The 25,153-nt window shown below is 44.3% G+C and overlaps 1 protein-coding gene across 4 annotated transcripts in view; it reads right to left on the bottom strand.

The window, feature by feature from the left end:
• DNAH10 (dynein axonemal heavy chain 10) overlaps positions 1–25,153 on the bottom strand; it is a 175,747-nt gene that overhangs the window by 66,339 nt on the left and 84,255 nt on the right. For all 4 annotated transcript variants that reach the window (XM_031650880.1, XM_031650881.1, XM_031650879.1 and 1 more), the window contains exons 31-43: positions 24,152–24,421; positions 23,864–24,047; positions 21,508–21,642; positions 20,708–20,860; positions 18,537–18,725; positions 15,676–15,822; positions 11,934–12,125; positions 9,954–10,072; positions 8,034–8,192; positions 4,211–4,346; positions 2,862–2,984; positions 1,676–1,810; positions 1,145–1,361 (exon numbers count right to left, since the gene is read on the bottom strand). In XM_031650880.1, coding sequence (XP_031506740.1) covers positions 1,145–1,361; positions 1,676–1,810; positions 2,862–2,984; positions 4,211–4,346; positions 8,034–8,192; positions 9,954–10,072; positions 11,934–12,125; positions 15,676–15,822; positions 18,537–18,725; positions 20,708–20,860; positions 21,508–21,642; positions 23,864–24,047; positions 24,152–24,421 — 2,159 coding nt within the window. The remainder of the gene's footprint in view (positions 1–1,144; positions 1,362–1,675; positions 1,811–2,861; positions 2,985–4,210; positions 4,347–8,033; positions 8,193–9,953; positions 10,073–11,933; positions 12,126–15,675; positions 15,823–18,536; positions 18,726–20,707; positions 20,861–21,507; positions 21,643–23,863; positions 24,048–24,151; positions 24,422–25,153) is intronic.

Raw genomic sequence — 25,153 nt, 5'->3', positions numbered from 1 at the left:
AAGTATGGGTGCTTCAGGCGACAGCAGACACTGGGGCAACAGAGTGGCCATCCCCATGAGGCCAAACAGGAGCACAGTGGCCCGAGTCACAGAGGCAGAGTAGGCGGAGAGCAGGATTCATGACACAGACATGACAGTGCCAGACGTCACCGTCAAGGGTGTGCTCGAGGGCCTGGAGGGCTGGAGTTGTGAGCAGGTGTCAGGAAATGGGATGCCCACCGGGCCATTCAGGCCCCCAAGATGAGGGCAAATGAGGGAGGCAAGCCAGGGAAGCAGGCCAACAACGTCTCCGAGTAAGGGAATTGTAGACGGCAGCAGCGCACAGCCAGCGTGGCCGGCGGAGCAGAAAAGCACTCCCTCAAGGGAGACTTCAGCTCTGGAAGAGTGCACTCAGACTCCCACCGAATAAAGCAGGGACTTGTAAAACATCTTTGATTTGCTCCATGACTCTCCATTAGAAAGACCAGAGGTCATTTCATTTTAAACTTTAAAAAGACCACCAGGTAAGGAGTATAAAATACAACTTCAAAAGCCATCTATATTTCAAGCCATGCTCAAATAGCAATAAGAGATGGAGAAAGAAGAGTCCTAGCACTGCATGTAGACCTTGGAGAATGCATCTTTTTCATCATGGATGATTCACTGAAGATGCACATTTTTGTGCAAAAACATAAAATGTTAATTTTATGATTTCCTATGAACGATTTACAAATCCACTCTTGATTGTCTACTGTGCAAATAGTCAGGAATACAGCAGATGAATTATATGGTGGAAATGGAGTGAGGTGGTTAAAAATAAAAATTAAAAAACAGATAGGGAAGCCCACAGGAGAAGAAACTCAAAGTCATGCAGAATGTGAGAAGTTTAAAGAGCAAAGGAAGCAAGTGCCTACGCTGAGGCAAGAGAAGTTGACTGTCATCCAGAAAGACCATCCAGAGGGCTTGGGCTTCTACCACAGCAGCCGATGCATTTGAACTGCTTCTGGGGTCTCCGTCATGTGCTCTGACCATTGCATGTTTCTCTAAAGAAGCAAACAACCTGGAAAACTCAGACAGACAGAAATGTGGGAAAGCTTGTTCATTTCCTCTAGAAATTTAACCAAAGGCACTCAGAGCAGGGAAACAGGCGACACTCGGTTCCCACCTGGCAGTTCCCCAGGGTTGGCCCAAACTCCTTCTGTGTCAACAGTAGACAAAGAAGCAAGGCGTTTGATATATTCATCAAATTTCGTCCTTCCATCCTCAAGCAGGGAGGCTCCCAGAGAGCAGTATAGAGCCTCCAGGAAGTAGCACTCCAGCAGGTCGAGGTCTTCTATTTCTCCTTCTAGTAACGCATCCAACATCTTGGCTAACTGGGTTACCTGGTTCACAGGAAAACATCTGGTTCAGCTCACATAGTCCACCCCCACAGTCCACCCCCACAGAGTCCATTCCAGTCATAAATCCTGGGATCCCAGGTCCCAGAGCGATGGCAGCATATGACCCATCACGTTGGTTCCGACAGATGGAACCCAGTATCTTGACTTGCACAAAAGCAAGCATGGCGCCCTCCTTGGCACTGACCAACAATGCTACTGTTTACCCTGTCTGGCATCTTCACTCCCCTTAAAACCCTACTGTGAGCCTGTCTTTAGGAAATAATTTCTTTTTGCTAACAGCAGGGATCGTTTCTTACCATATTGAGGTCTGTCTGAGGAACTATTGTCTTCAGCTTCTCTGTTTGTCTTCCATCCACTATCCCTTCCACTATCACATCCACGAGATAGGGCACATATTTCTCAAAGAGACTATTCAAATTGTATTGTTCCACCTGTAAAAAAGCAGCATTCCAAAGCATTTCAAGGGTTTGTTTATTTAAATGGAAGTTAGTGGAAAGCTGTTCTTGCCCAAAGAGGATTGAGCAACATCTTCTGATGAATGATACATCTGGAAACCCGGATAATGATGCCCTATATTAGCAGAGAGATTTGTCCTTTACAATATGCTTTCATCTCATCATGAGGTGTTTCATTTCGCTGCCACAGGGTCTACCATGCCCTTGGGGAGGAAGAAGGGAAGATAACAGTTCCCACTTGACAGGAAAGAGGCTGATCATCTTAGAGTTCAAGTGACCACAGTCATCCAGCACAGACTGTAAAGCAGCGAAGGCCCCCTCCCTATCAAGGCACCAATCACCACCAGGGATTGCACGGGTCCTGAGACAGCTGTCTCCCACAGGACAGTGCCTCAAATGGTTCTATCATGCTTCCTTTGTTCTTCTCTTCTCTGGCATAATTATGTCCTGGTTTCCATTCACCTCCAACCTAGTAGCCCTCCTAGAGACACACCCAGACCACCTGTGTTCCTTTGAGAAGGTGGTCATAGTGTCCTAGGTGTGGTTGAGCCACAACCCGAACATGACTGTCACATCCATCTCTGCACTTTTCACAGAAGCCTTTTGTTAAGACAACACATTTCTGGCCTGTCATCTGTTTTGTAAATAAAGGTTTATTGGTACACAGCCATGCCTATTCGTGTACAAATTTCTGGCTGTTTTCATGCCACAACAGCAGAGTTGAGTAGTGAAAGAAATCATATTGCCCACACAAAGTCTCAAATATTTACTATCTACCCCTTTACAGAAAAAGTCTGTCAACCTCTGGTCTAGACCAACCAATCCAATCATTACCTATCCCACTGGCTATAAATTATCTGAAACCAAATAAGTGTGTCTGCCATGTTTTCACTTAATTTGTGCTCAGGGACACAGGCAGGTCAAGGACAAGGTCATCGCCTTCGACTACAAACATCCCTCTGGACTATGTTATCCAACTAGCCATCAATACTGATAACTTTAAGTTCATTTTAGAAAAAAACTTCACCTTGTTTGGTATTTGATTAACCCATTTTTCCCAGTAAGGTCTATATTTCAAGTTTTTAGGATCCACATAAACCATTCCACATCGAGAGACAGTTGCAGGGGAGGCATACTGTAAATCTCCAACCTGGAGAAATAAAGAAAATCAATCATGGCTACAGCTATACACAAGATAAACTAGATGTTTAAGGATCTTCTCTTATGGAAAGTTTTTACAACTGCATGAAATCCAAATCATACCAAAATGAACACAGTTTTCATGAGGTTTTTAACTGAACACCTGGGATTTTGATGAGAAGATTACACACTTCTGATGTAACATCTTTTTAGTTTTTCTATAATAAAATTAATGTGAAAATATGTTGTAGAATATCTGACAAAAAATAGAAAAGTATAAAGAAGAAAATAAGTTATCCAAATCCCACCACTTAGAAACAAATGTTGTTTTGAAGTGTTTCCCAGTCAATCTTTTTTCTTTATTATTTTTTTAACATAGTTGAGATTAGGCAGTATAAAACTTCATAAGTACACAGCTAAAGCAGATAATATTAACAAACCTAGCTCTCTCTACAAAAAAATATAGTTCAGTCAGCTAATCAGATAGTAATATGTACAAATATTCCATGTACCCACCAATTTTACAGTTAGAAATGGCATTAATACTAAGTTAGAGTGAAAGCAAGTCCCAGGGCCACACCTATGAAACAAGCAGTCCAAATCCTAAGCAGGAGATAGAGGGCTTTGGAGAATAGTCTCCAGTAAATAAAGGGACTCGACAGAATACTTGATATGATAGAAAGTTTTTTAAAAATGAGGTTAAGATAAAGGCAAATAGTGTGAGGGAAAAAAAAAAAAAAAAAGGAAGGCAATTACAAACTCCAGACAAAGCAAATGGCTCTAAAAGAAAGTAAATGTAATCACAGTATATTAGTTGGTTCTTCAGTAAATATTTCTATCTTCATTATAATGTAAACATTATCTACTGTTAACCAACTTAGCAATATACTATTCTGACGTTAGTGGTATAAGAGATGAATTCTCACTTTTGTAGCAGTCAGTCGACAGATAATGTATAAACTATAAAATGTATAAAGGAAGAATATCATGCTAAGCCTGTTACTTATAGACAGTAGGGTAATCATGAGAAGAAACAATTCATAAAAAGTAAAAGTAGTCACCTCTGGGATAAAGAGGGATGAGAGGAGTAAAGAACAAAGAGTTGTACTCATTATAAACCCTTATGTATTGTTTGTTTTTAAATAATCGTCTATATTTACTACTATTTTAATAAACATTTACATTTTTAATTACAAGAAAGACTTATGTTCAAATTTACTTTTAATCACTACTTGCCTCAAAGAGCAGGGCACAGTGTGCTTGGAGCCGGATGCGTTCCCCATTGGCCAATGTCAACAACTTGTTGTCATCCATCACAGAATTCATGTTTTCCACCCATAGAGCATCCACATCACCATCAAATAAAATATACCTGCAGCAACCAAAGAAAGGAGAGGTATGGGTCCTAGAGAGTTTCCAACTATGGAACTTGGTATAACCTGCCCATTCATGTTGAATGTCTTTTTCCCAGGGTTTTCTAACCAGAATCTGAGACAGAGCACCCTAGCTGGCCCACAGGTTTAACTGAATGGTACATAAAAAATTGTTTGAGCCTGTAATCCCAGCACTTTGGGAGGCCAAGGTAGGTGGATCACGAGGTCAGGAGTTCGAGACCAGTCTGGCCAACATAGTGAAACCCAATCTCTACTAAAAATACAAAAAATTAGCCAGGCATAGTGGTGTGTGCCTGTAATCTCAGCTACTCAGGAGGCTGAGGCAGGAGAATCACATGAACCCAGGAGGCAGAGGTTGAAGTGAGCTGAGATAGCACTACTGCACTCCCGCCCAGGCAACAGTGCAAGACTCTGTCTCAAAATTTAAAAAAAAAGTTTGGGTTACTTGCCAATATTTAAGAATGAGGGAACTTCACACAAAAATCTGAATTTCTCACTTCTTGGGCAAACTGGAAGTTCTGAGCACACAGACCTGGATTCCTTCATGGGACCAATCTGCTGATGCTGAGGAGTGGCTGCCCATGGAGACAGAAAGTATCATAGTCCCTGCCCCTGCCACAACGCCTACCTCATTCTCTTACACCTGAGGCTGAGTATCAATTGCTATTGATCACTGGTTTTAACCCCTGGTTTCCTGTGGTACAGTCAAGAGTAAAGAAAGTATTTTGGATATCCATGTGTAGTGGGTCGAATGGTACCCACTCCCCATCAAAAGATGTGTTCACCCAGAAGCTGTGACTGGTGACCTTGTCTGGAGAAAGGCCTTTGCAGATGTAATTAAGGATCTCAAGATGCGATCATTCTGGCTTATGCAGATGAGTCCTAATCTAATGACAAATGCCCTTATAAGAGAAAAGCAGGAGGAGACATGAGACACGCAGAGGGGAAGGCCAAGACAGAGGCAAAGATTAAAATGATGTGGCCACAAGCCAAGGAACACCTGGAACCACCAGAAGCAGAAGAGGCAAGGATTTGCCCTAGAGCCTTTGGAGGGAGTGCAGTCCTGCTCACACCTCTTTTTAGACTTTTGGCCTCCAGAATTTTGAGATAATAAATGTCGGTTGCTTTAAGCCACCCAGTTATTTGTTATGGCAGCCCTAGTAAGCTAACACCATCATGTAATTTGCTCCATTTCACTCATTTGTGCTACCTGCTGGGTCCCTGGGAGAATCTGAGTTTACAAGTCCTGGTTTACACACCATGTGTGCTGGCAGTACGTCTACTTCCAAGGCCTCAGGTATTCAAGCTTCGGGATGGTTTCATTTTGTGGCTATACTGGGTGACATCTCATGCAGCGAAGCCCATCTCCACAGGACAGATGCCATTCTACTGTGCTGAAATGGTGGTTTGATAGTGCCTCCATTTAACTCATTGATATAAGTAGTTGGATTTTTTTTTCAGCATTAACATTTTGGTTTATTTCCTTCCCATATCTTTTTTCTTTTTAGCTTTTTATTTTTAAATAATTTCAGACTTACAGAGTTACAAGAATAAAATAGTATGAAGAACTCCCATATGCCTTTCAGTCAGATTCCCCCACTGTTACGTTTTTTACCAGATTTGCGCTCTCTCTTACTCTCTCTCTCTCTCTCTCTCTGAATCATTTGAGAGTCAATTGCAGATAAAATGTCTCCTTCCCTTAAATACTTAAGCAAGTATTTCCTAAGAATAAGCACCTTCTCTTACACAACCACAGCAGAATTATCAAACTCAGGAAATTTAATATTGATACAATACTATTATCTAATATAAAATCCACATGCAAATTTCACCAGTTGTCCCTATAGAAAATCTCCGTTTATATTCATTATAAGAGGACTCAAAGGCCAGGCGTGGTGGCTAACCCCTGTAATCTCAGCACTGTAGGAGACTGAGGCAGGAGAATCCCTTGAGCCCAGGAGTTCAAGACAAGCCTGGGCAGTACAGGGAGACTCTGTCTCTACAAAAAAAGCAAAAATAGGCATGGTGACATGCACCTGTAGTCCCAGTCACTTGGAAGGCTGAGGTGGGAGGATTGCTTGAGCCTGGGAGCTTTTCTCCTAGGAGGTCAGCAGTGAGCAGTAATCATGTCACTGCACTTAGCCTGGGCAACAGAGCATGACCCCGAAGAGGGAGAAGGAGAAGGAGGAGAAGGAGGAGAAGGAGGAGAAGAAGAAGGAGAAGGAGAAGGAGAAGGAGAAGGGGAGAAGGAGAAGAAGAAGAAGAAGAAGAAGAAGAAGAAGAAGAAGAAGAAGGAGAGGGAGGAGGGTGGTGGAGGGAAGGAAGGAAGGAAGAAGAAGGAGGGAGGAAGAAGAAGGAGGAGGAGGAGGAAGAAGGAAGGAGAAGGAAGGAGGAGAAGGAGGAGGAGGAGGAAGGAGGAGGAAGGAGGAGGAGAAGGAAGAAGAAAGAAGAAGAAAGAGGAGGAGGAGGATGATGATGATGACAACGATGACAACTAGATTCAAGCAACCATCAACAGATGCTCAAACCATTGGGTGAATGGGTGAAGGTTGGATAAGAAATGAGATATTTACTTAGTCATAAGATATCTCCCTACATTTGCATATCAACTGCGAAGAGGAAAATGGCACCTTAACCCAATAATCAAGATTAACACCACCCATAATAGGGCAACCAACACCACGTGCCTCTGATGAGATGCGAAGGACACAGCATCGTTCCTGCAGCCTTCCTGTCAAAGAGCCATAGCCTGAATCTAATTATGAAGAAGCAACTGACAAACCCAAACTGAGATCATTCTCTAAAACAGTTGGCCTGGAATCCTCCAGAACAAGAAGGTCATAAAAGATAAAGAATCCTGAGGAACTGCTCAAAATTAAAGAATGCCAAAAACAAGATGATGGAACTCAGTGTGGGATCGTGGGTTCATCCAGAATCAGGGGAAAAGTGCTAAGAAGCTGTTTTTAAAGCCATGAGCCGGGACTTTGGACTCTTGTTATTTAAGGATTTTATTTATTATTAATGGGATTTGATTAGAACATAAAATCGGAACCATTCCTGCGTTTACAAAGAGATATTATAGGACCAACTAAAAGCTTTTCACCTTACACACCCTCAGAGCATTTATTATCTTACACACCTTCAGAGCATTTCTGTACTTGGCCTCACTTAGCCTTTGCCATGGCACGTGGTGATGTCATCAGGGCACCATCAACCATGTCTACAGATGGAAAACCGTGGCTCGGGAGGGCATTCCTGCATTTTTCATGGCACTTTGCTACCTTTCTTTGACTTACCTTGCCATAGAACATGGTGACCAGGCAGCTTGACGGCAGCTGTGTTTGAGGACTTAGAGTCACACAGATCAGGGTCAAATCCCTGGCCTTGGGGCACGTTTCTGATCTTTTCTAGGCTTCAGTTTCCTCTGTGGTAAGCTGGGAACAATCCCGGTACCTAGCACATTGCATCACTAAGAAGACTGAGGTCACACGTAAAAAGCACTAAGACTGGACTGCTCACTTCCGAAGCACAGCCTCCAGGATTGAACTCCAAGTCTGCTGAAATCCAAGCATGAAGCTACAATGTATAGTCCTGCCACCGTTTTTAATGTTGAGCTAATTAACATTAACTAACTCAGGCTCTTTCCTACCTACAAAGATACTCACTTTCGCTCCTTCTTATCCGTTGGCCTGTTGATTTCCCTGAAGATGTTTGACAACACCCCATCGGTCCAGTCTCGGGTGGTTGGGTCCAGGATGCCATAGAGTTCTATGACACTCACGGCTTTGGGGTTCAGGATGTACAACTTTGTCATCAGCCCAAGCCTAAATCAAGAGAGGCTTTAGCCATGGTTCAAGCAAACTAAATGCATGAGGAAAACAGTCTGGGTTCCCTCTGTGAGGAATTAGATGTTTTGAATTCAAGCCAAAATTTAAAATGCAACCCATGCAAACTCTTCACTGGGCTTCCCTTCACTGTTAGTGCTTTCTTCTAAACATAAAGCAACCACATTTCACCAAAAATGTGGCCACAGCACAAATGAGGTCTGAACTAGAAGCACAGCTTCGCCTCTGGAGGGCGCCGAGAAGCTAACTTTCATGTATATTTCATATCTATGCATATTCCATATTCATATATATGGCATTTAAGTAAATATCTCAGAATTAAGGGCGTATAGGAGACCGTACTCAGTCATCCAGGATAATAACAAAGCTTTGAACTACAAATGTTCGATCCTTCTTACCTGCAGGACAACATCGGCTCTATGTTGACTTCATGGATCAAGCAGACAGGGCACTTCTCACCATAGTGCCTGTAAATCCCCGCAGCCCTAACTATAGGATTAATTCAGCCAAAGAGAACTAAACATCACACACTCCACAGTTCACAACCAACAAATCAGTAAGTCATAATAATGTACATGCTACCTTAGACATACATACGTGTGTGATAGTTCTATAAACTATTTAACAATGAATGAATTAAAGAATGAAATGCAGATGGCCGCAGTACAGCCCACTTAGGGTCAGTAAACCACTGCCAGCTGGTTTTCTCACATGAAACATATGAAGAAACAATGGGAACAAATGACATACGCTTACTCTTTAGATTTTATAGACTGCCTATTAAGTCACAAAAATTATTGGCTTGATTTAGATTTTTGCCAGACTGTCAGCATCCACGGAGGTCTTTCTGGAATCTAGTTATTGCTTAGGAGAGAAGCGAGGAGTCAGGAATCCACTTTCAGTAGAAGGCTTTCAATTCACTGCAGGCTGTTATGATATACTCTCTCTCTCTCTTTTTTTTTTTTTTTTTTTTTTAGAGAGAAGGTCTCACTCTGTTGCCCAGGCTGGTGTGCAGTGGCACAATCCTAGCCCACTGCAGACTCAAACTCTTGAACTCAAGCAATCCTCCCTCCTTAGCCTCCTGAGTAGCTGTACTACAGGTGCACGTCACCACACACAGCTAATTTTTTTGTAATGTGGAGACGGAGTCTCATTATGTTGCCCAGGCTGTTCTCAAAATCCTGGACTAGGCGATCCTCTCACCCTGGCCTCCCAAAGTGCTGGGATTAAATCAGGCATGAGCCACCATGCCTGGCTCCTTTATGATCTTCAATGTGGGAGTGTATGATCACTGTTTCCTGCATGAAGAATTGCCCCTGAAGGGCTAGAGATTATAAGGCACCCGGGGAGGTGACATTCTTTTTCTGGCCACTGCGAAACCACAGCAGCGCTGCATAAGGTGAATCCTGAATTACTTTAAGGAAGCAATTTAGACACCAAAAAACTATGACTTCACGTTCATTTTCACAATATCCTTATAAGATAGTTTGTGAAACTCTCATTTCACAAATGAACCTATTCACCATCTGATGCACAAGCGGGTTGCTATTTTGCATTCTAAAATATCTTAACTGAGTCTGCAATAAAGTCAGTAAAAACACCCTGAGTCAAAAGGGGTGTGTATTACAAATTTACCCTCCCAGGAAATCAGAGAGCAAAGTGGGACTTGGTAATACTGCCACCAAACATACACCGTGAGCCCCCTGGCAGTCAGGCCCTCCCCATGGAGGTCATACTCACTTGGTCTGGGCCTGACACAGAGTGTTAATGACGACGGACTTGCCCCCTCTGGTGGGTCCCACCACCATCGTCGTGTGGCGGGTTAACATGGTCTCGAACATTTGAACCACTTTATCCACCTGCGGGACAAACAATGGCAGTTGGGCTAAAACATGATCTTTTCCTGAAACAGTTTTATTGAGATACAACACACATGCCTACAATTTACCTTTGAAAGGGTATAAGTCAATGGTTTCCAGTATATTCAGAGACTTGTGCAACCATCCCCACGAGCAATTTTAGAACATTTTTATCACCCCTCTCCGCAAAAAACCCTGCACCCATCTCTCCCATCCCCTTTCCCCCAGCCCCTGGCAACCACTCATCTACTTTCTATCTCTATGGATTTGCGTATTCTGGGCATTTCATGGAAATGGGATTCTAGAATGTGTGATCTCTCACATCTGGCTTCTTTCGCTTAGCGTGTTTTCAAAGCTCATCCATGTTGCAGCATGCGTCAGCGCTGCATTCCTTTCTATGGCCAAAAGATATCCCATGGCATGGACAGACCACATTCTGTTTCAGCAGTTGATCCATCAATTGATGGATGTTGGGTTGCTACCACTTTTTGGCTATTATAAATAATGCTGCTCCAGACATTCGTGAACAATTCTGAGCAGATGTTTATCCTCACTCTTGGGTAGATCCCAGTAGTGAAATTGCCAGGTCTTATGGTAACTCTCGGTTTAACCTGTTGAGGAACTGCCAGGCTGTTTTCTAAAGTGGCTGCACCATTTTACATTCCTTCCAGAAAACACATGCTTTTAACAACCAACTACAGAGAAAATCAGGGTCAGGAAAGGCACAGAAAGCTCTCATCCACGGCCGGTACCCGGTGCCCACTGCCTGAGGCCTCCGGGGTAGCCTGACACCCTGAAGCTGCCCGACCCGAGGCAACCCCCCAGGCCTGGAGGCTCTGGGCATTTACATTCTCAGCAGGACTCTGCCAATCAATACGTATTTGGCTTAATGACAACATATACAACTTACAGGCTCTTCAGAGGATCCAAATCCTACCCCAGCAATATCTAATTCAATTTTTTTCTAAGTGTGACTCAGGAGAAAAAAAAAGGTGAGGTGAGGAAAGAACCTCTGATGGTTGATGCCTCAAAACAAAATATTCGGGTCATCTGATCACATTGTGTGAAACAAACTACATATATAAAATTTAGCCTTAAAAAGGAAGAAATTCTGACACATGCCACAACATGGATAAATGTTGAAAACACTGTTAGTGAAATAAGCCAGACACAAAAGGACAAAAATTATATGATTCCACCTACAAGAGGTACCTAGAGTAGTCAAATCTGTAGAGACAGGAAGTCGAGCAGAGGTTGCCAGTGGCTGGAGCGAGGGGAGAAGGTAAGTAGATAACGGGTACAGGGTTTTAGTTTTGCAATATGAAAACGTTCTGGAGATAGATAATGGTGATGGTTGCACAGCAATGTGAATGTACTTAGTGCTACCAAACTCTACATTTTTTCTTTTTTTTTTTTATTTTTTGAGATAGAGTCTCGCTCTGTCACCAGGCGGGAGTGCAGCGGCATGATCTTGGCTCATTGCAAGCTCCACCTCCCGTGTTCAAGCAATTCTCTTGCCTCAGCCTCCCAAAAAGCTGAGACTACAGGCGAGCGCCACCACACCCAGCTAATTTTTGTATTTTTAGTAGAGATGGGGTTTCTCCATGTTGGTCAGCCTCCCGAAGTGCTGGGATTACAGGCGCGAGCCACTGCGCCGGGCCTAACAAACTCTACATTTAAAAGTAGGTAAGAGGGTAAATATTGTTATGTGTATTTTACCACGATTTAAAAATGGGGAAAAATGGTTAAGATGGTGAAACTTTTGTGTATTTTACTATACATATATTTTTAAAGAACTGCAAAAACAAAAAGCCAATGGAAAGGATGCACAGCCACAGTGAGCTCATTTTCCCGGCTTTACCTGGACGGGTAGGACCCCGTAGCCGTTCTCTTCCAGGACCTGCTCTACCGCATCATTGAAGTCAGGGTAGCGGACGCGAGGGCAGTCCAGCCCAGGAAACAGATCCGAAATCAAACCGAGGAAAAGAGGAACATCTTCAAACACAAACTTGGGCAGGTTCATGTCTCGCAGGGCCCTCATCAGCACCACGTCCTGCAGGAAATGAAACACATTTCCAAGAGATTTCCAAAGGAACCCAGTGCTTTGGACTGTGTTTCCAACCCGGTGGAAACACTCTTATGAAATATAAAATATAATTTTTACATAAACATTTTATACTTTAAAAAAAATTAATACACATTTAATTTAAAATTATATAATTTTAAATTACAGAAATTTATATAATTTAAAATTATATAAGTCCTGTATATATATAAATATATAATACATATATACAGAAATTACATAATTTTAATTTTTATATTAAAATATGTAAATATAAATTATATAAAGTTTATATGAGATTAAACATAAAATATAAAATATGTATATTTCATATATTTCATATAATATGTACTTCATATTATATAATATACACATATATGGCCGGATGCATTGGCTCATGCCTATAATCCCGGCTGAGGTCAGGAGTTGGAAATCAACCTGGCTGATGGTTTCACCATGTCTGTAGTAAAAATACAAAGATTAGCTGGGTGTGGTGGCAGGTGCCTGTAATCCCAGCTATTCGGGAGGCTGAGGCAGGAGAATCACCTGAACCCAGGAGGCGGAGGTTACAGTGAGCTGAGATTTCACCATTGCACTCCAGCCTGGGTGACAAGAGTGAAACTCTGTCTTGAAAAAAATATATATATACATACACACACACACACACATATATACACATACATATGAAATATAAAATTTAAAATGAAACATAAATTATATATAAATGATATACACATATTATAATTTTATATAAATGAAATTTTATAAAATGTATATATATCATTTATATAAATTAATAAATTACATAAATTATATTTGTATTGTTTATAAATTATATAAATTTATAAAATTTATATAAAATGTTAATATGTATATTATATAGTGTAAATACATACAAAATATATGTAATATAAAATATATAAAATTTCATATTTCATATTTAATAATGATCATATAAATCATATAAACTTAAATATGCATTTTTCAAAATTTCATATGAAAATAAAAATGTAACATAAAATATATAAAAGTGAAATATAAAATATAAAATTGTATATAAACATAAAAATTAAATAAAATATTAAAAAGCAGCAGAGGCAGAGGAGTGAGGCACCACGCTGCGATCCAGCCTAGGGGCCGGGGTGGGCCTGCTCCTGGGAGGCCGAGTGTCCTGGTGGGCCGTGCGAGGAGAATAAAACAGATTTCGGCCAGAGGGAAGAAGCAGAACCTTCCTCCTCCCCACCTTACAGAGGGGCATGGTCATCTACGTTAAGGCAAAGGTTCCTTATCACAGGAAGAACATTTGCCTTGACCTTTAGGTGTGCATATATATATATATTTGTTTTGTTTGTTTGTTTGTTTTGAGACAGGGTCTCACTCTGTCACCCAGGCTGGAGTGTAATAGTGCCATCTCGGCTCATTGCAGCCTCCACCTCCCAGGTTCAAGCAATCCTCCCACTTCAGCCTCCTAAGTAGCTGGGACTATAGAAGCGTGCCACCACACCCAGCTAAATTTTTTGGTTTTGGGGATTTGTTTTGAAAGAAATGGGATTTTGTCATGTTGCCTAGGCTGGTCTCAAACTTCTGGCCTCAAGCAATCCTCCCACCTCAGCCTCCCAAAGTGCTAGGATTACAGGCATGAGCCACTGCACCCAGTCTTAGGTGCTTTTATATAAATCTCAAAAACAAAATTTTGAACTCAGGACCTGGCAAGCATCTCTATGTTGTCTCCTAGGGCAGGTAGTCCTGCTTCTTTTTCAGTATTCACTATCTGGAAATGTGGGTATCTCTTCTCTACACATTACCTCCAGGATGTGGAATGGAAAAGGCCACTTTTCTTTTTGTTCTACCTCTCAGATTCAACACAGGAGCCCTGGGGATTGCAGTTCCCCTGCCTTCTCCAGAAGGAAGAACTGACGTGGGGCTTCTGCTATTTGCTTAATTGTAAAGACATCATGTTGCAAGCTGAAGGCTGATGTTTCATTTGAAACAGGTGCTTAGGTGGTGGTATTTGCAAATTCTTTACCTTTTATTCCAAACAAGACTAAATAAAGGGCAAGTATAGCTGATTTCAGGGACTTTTTAATGTCCTCCAGTTTCTGCCACTATCATGATAAGCGCAGTTGAGAACTGCAGCAATTCCAAATATGTGGTTCTAATTTGAAGCAAAAGACGCTAAATCCTGACTCATCCTGTGACATAGATTTACTGAATAAGAACAAAGGTCCAAGTTTGCAAACTTTTGACGTGATAAAGAAGCCCAAAGACAATATAGCAAAGTTAATTTCCTATGTGAAGAAACCATCACAGTCTCTGTACAAACAGTTTTACATGTGTAACTCCACCTTGTTGGATGAGAAGAGGGATTTTCCTCCTAGAAAAGAAGGCTGTTTTTTACCTCTTTCTCAGAAGTCCTTGGATATTTGGCATTTGCAATATGTTTTCATTCTTCTAAGGAAGTACCAGATTGTGCAGCAGTTAAGCCTATGAATGCATGCTTGGGTTCAGTGTAAGGCAGTAAAATAAAACAAGCCAGCTGTGACTGCAGTGATGGGACCATATTCACCTCCCTAAGAGGAGAGACTGCTGCAATTCGCTTCACTCTTTTCTGTAGAGCCTTAGATAGCACTTGGGACTGTTTTCCCTGTTGCTAAGACTGAAAGTGGCATCGGTGGTTTTTCAGTTCAGAAGATATGACCCACCCAATAGTATGATCGCCCTTCAACTTTGGACATAGATGAGCAGGGGAGAAAATGAAAGAAGTTTCCATATAACTTATTTCTCCTAAGAAAAAGAAGTAACAATGACGAATGCAGCTTCATCTGACTTTATAGTGTTTTACATTTTACAGCTTCCTTTTTTGTAAGAGCATAAATATCTCTTCCTTCGACCCCTCCAAAAAAAAAAACCCAAATGTGTGAAAACCCCAAAAGAATGAAGTGATTTGTGGTAGCCTGTCCTCCTATGGACACGAACAGGCTTCTATCACTGCACTCACGGCTGTTTTGTTTTCTTTTACTACCCAAATGTGTATGTGCGTGTGTGTGCGTGTGTGTGCGTGTGTGTGTAACATTATGAGTACAGTCACTAGAGAAACAGGTGAGCCTATTGCCCACAGAACAGCATTGACTGAACTTTTTCTTCAAAGTCCATGTAAAAACAACCACAATCGTTCCCCTGTTTTGTTGCAAAGAAAAAATAACAACTCACATTCATGCTTTCATGAGAATTTTGTTAGTCCCCACCGTTCCGCCCCACCCATCCTGAGACTACAGATTGATTATTACTATGGAAGCATCATAAATGTTGGTATTGGAGTGAGGATGTTGCACTCAACCTTAAGGTACTAAGTGTAATTACAAAGCAAACGATCTAACAGGTAAGAGGCCAAAGTAAGGCCAGACCGCTGGGGGAAGCGGCTGCTAGGACTTAAACATTTCAGATGATACCATACTGTGCCCATCACCTCCCTGAAAGCACATAGTAAATGCACATGAACCAGCTGAAACCAGAGAATGTTCCAGCACGTGGCCCCTACCTCCCTAAGGTCAGAGGAGCCTCTCTTCAGCTCACCAGCCATGACCAGCACCGATTTCAGGGCTCTGAGTCCAAAATCATAGTGATACTGCTTGGACAGCTGCTCCCGGGCCAGCTTATACAGAACTGTCATCTTTTTTGCTAGAGTCTTTTGGAAAGAAGATAATAATACAAAAAAAAAGATAAAATGATTCAAAAGCAACATAGGATCATTCTACAAATGCAAGAAAACAGGGGCAGGTGTTCCAGTGCAGCCGCTCCACAAATAAGCAAATTCTGTCTCTAACTTTCAGAAATACCAGGGTAGGTCCTTCATTTTTAAATATGGCAAATTGGGAATTAATGTGAAGGAACATCTGTGTTACCAATATCTTCACCATCTTAATTTAAAGAACAGAATCATTTGTAGGAATCACACTCCAGAAATACACTGCTGCTTTACTTTGACCTAAACCTATTATTAAGGCTATAACTGGGCCAAGCATGGTCACTTATGCCTGTAATCCCAGCACTTTGGGAGGCCAAGGCGGGTGGATCACCTGAGGTCAAGAGTTCAAGACCAGCCTGGCCAGCATGGTGAAACCCTGTCTCTGCTAAAAATATAAAAATTAACGAGACGTGGTGGCATATGCCTGTAATCCCAGCTACTTGGGAGGCTGAGGCAGGAGAATCGCTTGAACCCAAGAGGCAGAGGTTGCAGTGAGCTGAGATCACACCATTGCACTCCAACCTGGGTGACAGAGCAAGATTCTGTCTCAAAAAAAACAAAAAGCAAAAAACAAAAAGGCTGTAAATGTCTTTGAGGACAAGTCAGCCACCTCATCTACAGCAAGCGTTCAAAACCCACAGGTCCCTAAGGCAAGTGTGGCAATTTTAGTCATAAAAACTAGGAGCAAGAGATCTCGTCATGCCACCTCAAAATCCTGACGCAGTAATAGGCACCCAGTGCTTTCAATAAAAGACATATTGCAGAAACGCAATGTGACAACCCTCTATGTTAAAAGTATTCTCTATTTTGTAACTTTTCCAGAGCTTCTGGAAAGATCTTACATACGTACATGTTATAGATAGCTTAAAAGAGGATAAACATTATCTATAAAGTTGTTTTTGAACCACATATTCTCAAAGGCATTGTGCTGAGTAAAGAAGCCCGCCTCAAAGGGTTCCATACTGCATGTCTCCAGGTACAGAGCAGCCTCAAAGTGACAAAATTATACTGGCTGAAGAACAGATCAGGGGTTGCCAGAGTTAGGGTTTGGGGGAGAGTGTGTCTAGTAAGCAGTAACAAGAGGCTGGGTGCAGTGGCACACACCTGTAGTCCCAGCTACTCGGGAGGCTGAGGTGGGAGGATTACTTGAGCCCAGAAGTTCAAGACCAGCCTGGGCTGTAGAGACCCTGTCTCTACAAAAAATAAGCAAGATTAGCCAGGCATGATGGCATCTGCCTGTGGTCCCAAATACTCAGGAGGCTGAGGCAGGAAGATCATTTGAGCCCAGGAGTTTGAGACTGCAGTGAGCTGTGATCCCGCCATTGCACTCCAGCCTGGGTGACAGAGTAAGACCCTGTCTCTCTTCTTTGTGGTTGTGGTGATGGAATAGTTCTGTATCCTGATGTGGTGACGGCCACTCCCGTCCACATGTGATAAAACATCATAGAACTAACTACACGCACACGCCAGAGAGAGAATGTGAAACCTGGTGAAATCCACATAACGTCTATACCTGAGTTAATGGCACTTGTGCCAACACCAGCTTCCTGGTTTGCACAATGGGCTGTGGATATGTGAGATATTCTCATGGGGAAAGGGGCACCCGGAAATTCCGTGCTACTATTGTTGCAACCTCTTGTGCATCTTAAATTATTCCATAATTAAAAGTTATAATTTAAAAGAGGTGGGGGAGAGAGACAGAGCAGAAAACAAAACAAAAATCAAAGAGCCACACAGAGCTAACACATCCTAGGTCCTGTCTGGAAGAGCCACAAGGAGCTAATGTGTCCTAGGCCCCTTCTGGAAGAGCCACATGGAGCTAACACATCCTAGGTCCCCAGGCTGGAAGAGCCACATGGAGCTAAGGCATCCAAGGTCCCCAGTCTGGAAGAGCCACACAGAGCTAACGCGTCCGAAATCCCCAGTCTGGAAGAGCCACATGGAGCTAACGCGTCCTAGGTCCCAGTCTGGAAGAGCCACATGGAGCTAACGCGTCCTAGGTCCCCAGTGTGGAAGAGCCACACGGAGCTAACACGTCCTAGGTCCCCAGTCTAGAAGAGCCACACGGAGCTAAGGTGTCCTACATCTCCAGTCTGGAAGAGCCACATGAAGCTAACGTGTCCTAGGTCCCCAGTCTGGAAGAGCCACACGGAGCTAACACGTCCTAGGTCCCCAGGCTGGAAGAGCCACACGGAGCTAACGCGTCCTAGGTCCCCAGTCTGGAAGAGCCACACGGAGCTAACACGTCCTAGGTCCCCAGGCTGGAAGAGCCACACGGAGCTAAGGTGTCCAAGGTCCCAGTCTGGAAGAGCCACACGGAGCTAACGCGTCCTAGGTCCCCAGTCTGGAAGAGCCACACGGAGCTAACACGTCCTAGGTCCCCAGGCTGGAAGAGCCACACGGAGCTAAGGTGTCCTACATCTCCAGTCTGGAAGAGCCACATGGAGTTAACACGTCCTAGGTCCCCAGTCTGGAAGAGCCACACGGAGCTAATGCATCCTAGGTCCCCAGTCTGGAAGAGCCACACAGAGCTAAGGTGTCCTACATCTCCAGTCTGGAAGAGCCGCATGGAACTAACACGTCCTAGGTCCCCAGTCTGGAAGCAGACCCGGGTGAAGTCTGTACTGCGTGGACTGGCACTGCCGAGGCCCCACCTTGGCCCCCAGGAAGCCCTCGGAGAAGAGCATGATCTCACAGATCTGCTGCAGGTCGGGCACGATCACGACCACAGGCCTGAACAGCGCCTTCACTGACTCGGGCAGCTCCGTGCGGCCCGCGTAGCCGGGGTTCATGGTGATGAAGATGCCCATGCGGGAGTCCAAGGAAATCTCCTGCCCTTCAAACTGGAGAGCAAGAAGGAAGAAAGAAAGAAGTTAGGAGGCCCGGCCGGCCCGCCCCTGGAAAGGAGCCTGCAGTGAGCCGCGTGGGGATTCATTTTCATGGTAGGAGGCGGATGACACCACTAGCCTCCTTTCCCCTCCCCAGTGTTCAGTTCAGGGCCCCCCTCGCCGAAGACCTTGGGGAGGGCAGGTCTCAGTGGAACCCCAAACTTGGACCTGAACCCAGGGGCACTACCTTGGAGAGGGGCCCAAGTTGACGAAGCACACCTGGGGCTGATACAAGAAGCCGTTGACCCTCAACAGATCACTTAACCTCTCTGAGTCTCAGTTTATTTTTCTGCACAACAGAAATGCAACCTACCTCATGGCACGGCTGTGGCGATTAAGGGAGACAGGCCAGGTTGGGAGCGCCCAGCCCACCACGTCACAGAGCACCTGCTTCCATTCCTCTACCTGGCTTTGCACCCTCTGCGGGTGCCTGGACTTCATGCGGTCACTCCTCCCTAAAGAATCCCACCTCAAACCCTTCAAGAAACCAGTCTTCATTCCTCTGGTTGCCCCAGGTACCAACGAACCACGGAAATCCCTATATTCTTAGCCTCTTTAGCTGAAGGTTGAGTCTGGTTGTCTCTCGGTGAAGTTTTCGGTTTTATTTTTTTTGATTGTCCGCCAGCCAGGCAGAAGACAGAAATTTTTATTTTTAGGAGGCACAGTCTGCATCACCAACAAGAGGGCAGCCTGGAAGACAGCCAGCCTCCCCCAAAACAAGGCCACTGCCTCGACTCACAGGTGCGCCCTGAGACCATCCCCACCCCTCCTCGGTATCCCACAAGAGGCCCAGATGGGCCCTGGGGAAGAGCAGACAGCTGCTGCCTCCTGGCTCTGAGAAACACAGCTTCTGGAAACCTACATCGTTAATTCCCTCTCTCGGGAGCAGTCAGCTCAGCCCCAAAAATCCCTCAAAAGAACTCATCAAAAGGAAACCTATCCAGACCTCTTACTGGAATCCTGAAAATATTGAACAGTCTCCAGTTGACACACTCTCTTAACAGTGAGCCCCACCAAGACCTGAGGAGGAGGCAGGTGGGATGCCAGGGCCACCAGCTCAAGCTGAATTTTCATCCTGGACCTCCCAATGGGGCTCTGAAGGATGTATAGGAGTTTTCCAGTAAAGGGAAGAGGGACAATTCCACTCAGCTGGGGATGGACATGGTGTCACAGGGCAGGGTTTGACTGTGCAGCAAGTGGCTTAGTGACAAGTGTGCAGGGCATGGAGGGGGGAGGACAGAAGCAGAAGGACAGCAAGGGACCCAGAAGGCCCTGGTGCAGGGAAATGACCCACCCATGCTGGTCCTGTGTTTTCAGAGAACCCCCTTCTGGGCCTCCTAGACTACATAATAAGATCATGTTTCTCCAAATTTGGATCCAGCTTAATCTGGTATAATTTAACACAGACTTCTCAAACTCAAGTCTGCAAACATATTCTTCAGCAGAGAGAAATTGATGAATTCTCAACAATTGTTTTAAAATTTTGCCATCTCACTTTGATAACCTTGCAAATCCTGCTTATTATGACGCCATAACTTTACAAGCTATGAAGACAAAATTTCTTATTCACTGTGACAATGTGATTGCATGGAACATTCACTTTCTAAGTCAGGTTTTCTCAAACTTGGGAAGTCGCCAAGAATATTTTTTCCCTTCTAGGGGGCCCTGCACATCACTTATTTGAGAACTCTGCCCCACCCCCATTCATAACTATTAGTTCTATGTCTGGAGTCAGTGTGAAGTCCTTGGATTGTTACAAACCTTCTATCATCAATGATGATAATTTTGGAAACCCAATCATCTCAATTGGAAAAGCCAACAGATCTTCTACAGGAAGCCTGGTCTAGAGTGACAACGGCCCACCATCTGGTGTTTCAGAGGTAGTATGGCAAGCTTCCATCCTGGGGACATGGTCCCGGGGGCTTCGCACGTCTCACCTGGAATGTGGTTAACTGATGGATCAGAGCGTTTCGGATCGTCTGAATCTGAGAGGAGATCACGGAGAGCACAGAAGCATCGATTCGATTAAACTCATCAAAGCAGCCCCAAGCCCCGCACTGGGCCAGGCCAGAGAAAATCTTCCCCACGGCCTAGGAAGAAAGACATGTCAGGACAAGGACAATTTTCATCTTTAAAACTGCAAACAATGCATTTATGGATATATTTTCTAAATTAAAGCAAACCATGAGATCGCCGATTGGCAGAGAAGCAGGCGACCAGCCACCTGACTAGTGGATTTTTCTGGCAGGACTTCCAAGGCCCCTCATGGACTGGCTCCTACTTGGGATTTTACAAATCCAGATTTTTGTGTAAAACTCCATTTGTCTTCTCTTCTCTTGAAATGTTGGAAAATGTAGCAATGCTGGGTCCACTTTCCCAAATGGTGATTATGAACCAGAGTTGGACAGTGGCGCCCTCTTCAGATGGAGTTTTGCTCTGCAGTTAGCCACAGATCCCACCACTCTCTATTGTCTGCTGGCCGCTTTACTCACGTACATCATCTACCTGACCTTCCTAGGCTAGTGAATCCGGGACTCTTGCTCTACTTCCTGCTAGCGAAGCAGGATCGTCAAGCAGACACACTTGGGTTCTGGGGCTGTGGTGGCGGAAGGTTTCCTCCTAGCTTCTTCCCGCTGATGTCATGTCACTTCACAGAAGACTAGGAGGTGAAATGCCATGTCCTGCTTTAAGTTCTCTACCTAATGAGCCAGTACCAAAGGTGACAGCAAGGCCTTACCTTGTAATCCATGCCTTCGCCACAGTTGGTGACAACGCAGAGCAAACCCAAGGCTTTCGCCAGGTCCTTGGTGGTCTCGGTTTTGCCGGTACCTGCTGGGCCAGCAGGGGCCCCACCCAGATACATGGACAGTGCCTGTTATAAGCCAAATGCAAAACATATGTTTTCTGGTGCACAGAAGGAAGTGGGTGTCATTTCCAAATTCATCACTGTGACTACAGGTGCAGAATAGAGAAAAAATGTGGTGGTTGCTTTCATGTGTCAACTTGACTGGGCCACAAGATGCCCAGGTAGCTGGCTAAACATTATTTCTGGGAGTGCCCATGAGTGTGTTTCAGGAAGAGGAAAGCAGATGACCCTCCCCAAAGTGGGTGGGCCTCATCTAATCTGTTGAAGACCGAACAGAACAGAAGGATGGAGGGAGGTTACATTGGTGCTGCCTGACTGCTTGAACCAGGGCACTGGGCTTCTACCCTTGGCACTTCGGGTTCTCAGGCCTTCAGACCCAGACAGGAATCTACACTATGGGCTCTCTCACTGGTAGAACTTCAAACGCTACTGGCTTTCCTGGTTCTCCAGCTTGCAGATGGCAGATTGTGAGAGTAATCAGACCCTGTCATCACATGAGTCAATGCCTCATAATAAATCTCTTCCTAAATATCCAGATAGATGGATGGATGGATGGATGGATAGATAGATAGATAGATAGATAGATAGATAGATAGATAGATAGAATAGATGATAGATAAAATAGATGATAGATAGGGATGATGGATGGGTAGAGACAGAGAGAGAGATGATAGATAGATAGATAGATAGATAGATAGATAGATAGATAGATAGAAAGAAAGAAATAATAGATGATAGATAAAATAGACGATAGATAGGGATGATGGATGGGTAGAGACAGAGAGAGAAGATAGATAGATAGATAGATAGATAGATAGATAGATAGATAGATAGATAGATAGACAGATAGATAGAAATAATAGATGATAGATAGATAAAATAGACGATAGATAGGGATGATGGATGGGTAGAGACAGAGAGAGAAGATAGATAGATAGATAGATAGATAGACAGACAGACAGACAGGATGGATGGATAGATAGATATATGGATGGATGGATGGATGGATGGATAGATAAAATAGATGATAGATAGGAATGATGGATGGGTAGAGACAGACAGAGAGTAGATAGATAGATAGATAGATAGATAGATAGATAGATACATAGATAGATAGATAGAATGGATGGATAGATAGATACATGGGTGGATGGATAGATACATAGATGGATGGATGGATGGATGGATAAGATAGATACATAGATATAGATAGATAGATAGATAGATAGATAGATAGATAGATAGATAGACAGACACAGATCAATAGACAGACAGAGAGACAGACAGACAGACAGATAGACAGATAGATAGACAGACAAACAGCTAGCTATGTCCTGCTGGTACTATTTCTCTGGAGAACCCTAACCAATACAGATAAGATGACACTCTTTTTCTCAAAAACAAAGGACTTTATCACTCACAGCACAGGAGGCAGCATGGGCTTCCTGTTCTCACTCATTCCCTTTATCCCTGTCCCCCCAAATCCCATGGGGTGATGAGGAGACGGGCCCAGGTGCATGCCACACCCACAGCGGGTATGAGTCTCAGCTGAGAAAATGTGAGCCTAAGAGACCACCAATCTAGCCAGGTGCAGCGGTGCGTGCTATAGTCCTAGCTACTCGGGAGGCCAAGGTGGGAGGATCACCTGAGGCCAGGAGTTCAAGGCAAGCCTGGGCAACATATCGAGACCTCATCTCTAATTTATAAAAAGAAAAAAAGAAAACTAGCAAGCATCTGACAAACAGTCTTGGGGGTTGCTCGCCAACCTGCCCAAACTCTGCCTGGATGGATGTTACCTTCATTTCCTGTACAGCAAACAAGTTTACCTTCTGTCCTGGAGGGAGACGCTATCTCTACCATCCAAGGCTGTTCACTAGAACAGATATATTCTGGAATAAAAGCTGTCACAAGACGTGCAAAACCACATCACACCTGCCCTAACAGTCACCATCTTTGGCATTTCTGCATTTTCCCATTGGCCTCTACTGATACAGCCTGACACACCATTACCTAGGGGCCAGTGTAGCAGTGGCTAAGCATGGCCACACTTACATCCCAATCCCAAATGCTGACAATTGGGTCACATCCCGAATGGAAAAGCTTTTCCAGATTTCAAAGCAACGATCTCCCCTGCTATTTCAATCACTGCAGTCATCATGCCTCAAGCTTAGAGAAAGTGCCCCACCCCAAGGTAAGTGGTAACCACAAGCGCCAGGCCGACAGTCACCTGGGTGAGCGTCAGGTAAATCCGGTCGGTGAGGGGCGTGATGACCAGCCTGCCGTTCAGACCCATGTACTCGTATCCGTAGCCAAAGGTTCCCGTGCACTGGCGGATGTTCAGCTCATCTGGCTCCCGGTCCCAATAAAACCGCAACTGACTTTCCCATTCAAACTCTCGGGCCTCCAGGATGCTGGACCGCAAGAAAGGTGGAGGAGGAAGTGGAAACCATTGAGACAGACCAGAGGACCACGAAGGGTCCCTTTTGAAATGCCAGTGCCCCCGGAAAATGCTCACCTGCCTCTTATGAAAGAATCAACTATGTCTCTGGCGTGCACGTCAATGATGAGAACGGTGTTGTATTTTTTCCTGTCGTTTTTGCTCAGGGGCATGGTGATGCGCGTTACCAACTCATCGATCTGTCGGTGCATTTTCCTGCCGTAGTTCTTCATGGCCTGCTTCTCCCCTTTTTGCACTTTGTGGAAGACGTCTTCCACCTCCCAGGTCCACCACACCTGGCTGGCGGCCAGCACCACCATGCCCTGGTACAGGAGCATCCAGTCGACTCTGCAGAGAACGCACACGTGTAAGAGGCTCTGATCAATCTGGGGACTGGTACCCAAAACAGTCCCTTCAGGAATTTATTTCTTTGATCTGGAACAGGAAGGGCAAAGTAAAGGCTTCAGGTAAGCAAGTGCCTGCATTTGTTTACCTAAGTCAGAGGAGTAAGACTTAGGTAGGAGTAAGATGTTACCTATCTCTGACTAGGTAGTAAAATTCCAGGCCGAGGGTGCCTCTTGCCACAAAAAATGTTGCAGGTACCTGACTGCATAGAAAGATGCCAGATCATGGCCGGGTGTGGTGGCTCACGCCTGTAATCCCAGCACTTTGGGAGGCCAAGGCAGGCGGATCACCAGTTCAAGACCAGCCTGGCCAACATAGTGAAACCCCATCTCTACTTAAAAAAAAAATACGAAAATTAGGCATGGTGGCATGTGCCTGTAATCCCAGCTACTTGGGAGGCTGAGGCAGGAGAATCGCTTGAACCTAGGAGGCAGAGGTTGCAGTGAGCCAAGACCACACCACTGCACTCCAGCCTGGTGACACAGCAAGACTCCATCTCAAAAAAAAAAAGAAAGAAAAGAAAAGAAAAGGAAAAGAAAGTTGCCAGATCACTTTTTCAATGTTTTGGGCCAGTCGTGGTGGCTCACGCCTATAATCCCAACACTTTGGCAAGCCTAGGCGAAGGATCACTTGAAGCCAGGTGTTCAAGACCAGCCTGGGCAACATAGCAAAACC

Source organism: Papio anubis, chromosome 9 (assembly GCF_008728515.1).
Source record: "Papio anubis isolate 15944 chromosome 9, Panubis1.0, whole genome shotgun sequence".
NCBI classification, from domain to species: Eukaryota; Metazoa; Chordata; class Mammalia; order Primates; family Cercopithecidae; genus Papio; species Papio anubis.
This window is presented reverse-complemented; position numbering and strand designations above follow the sequence as displayed.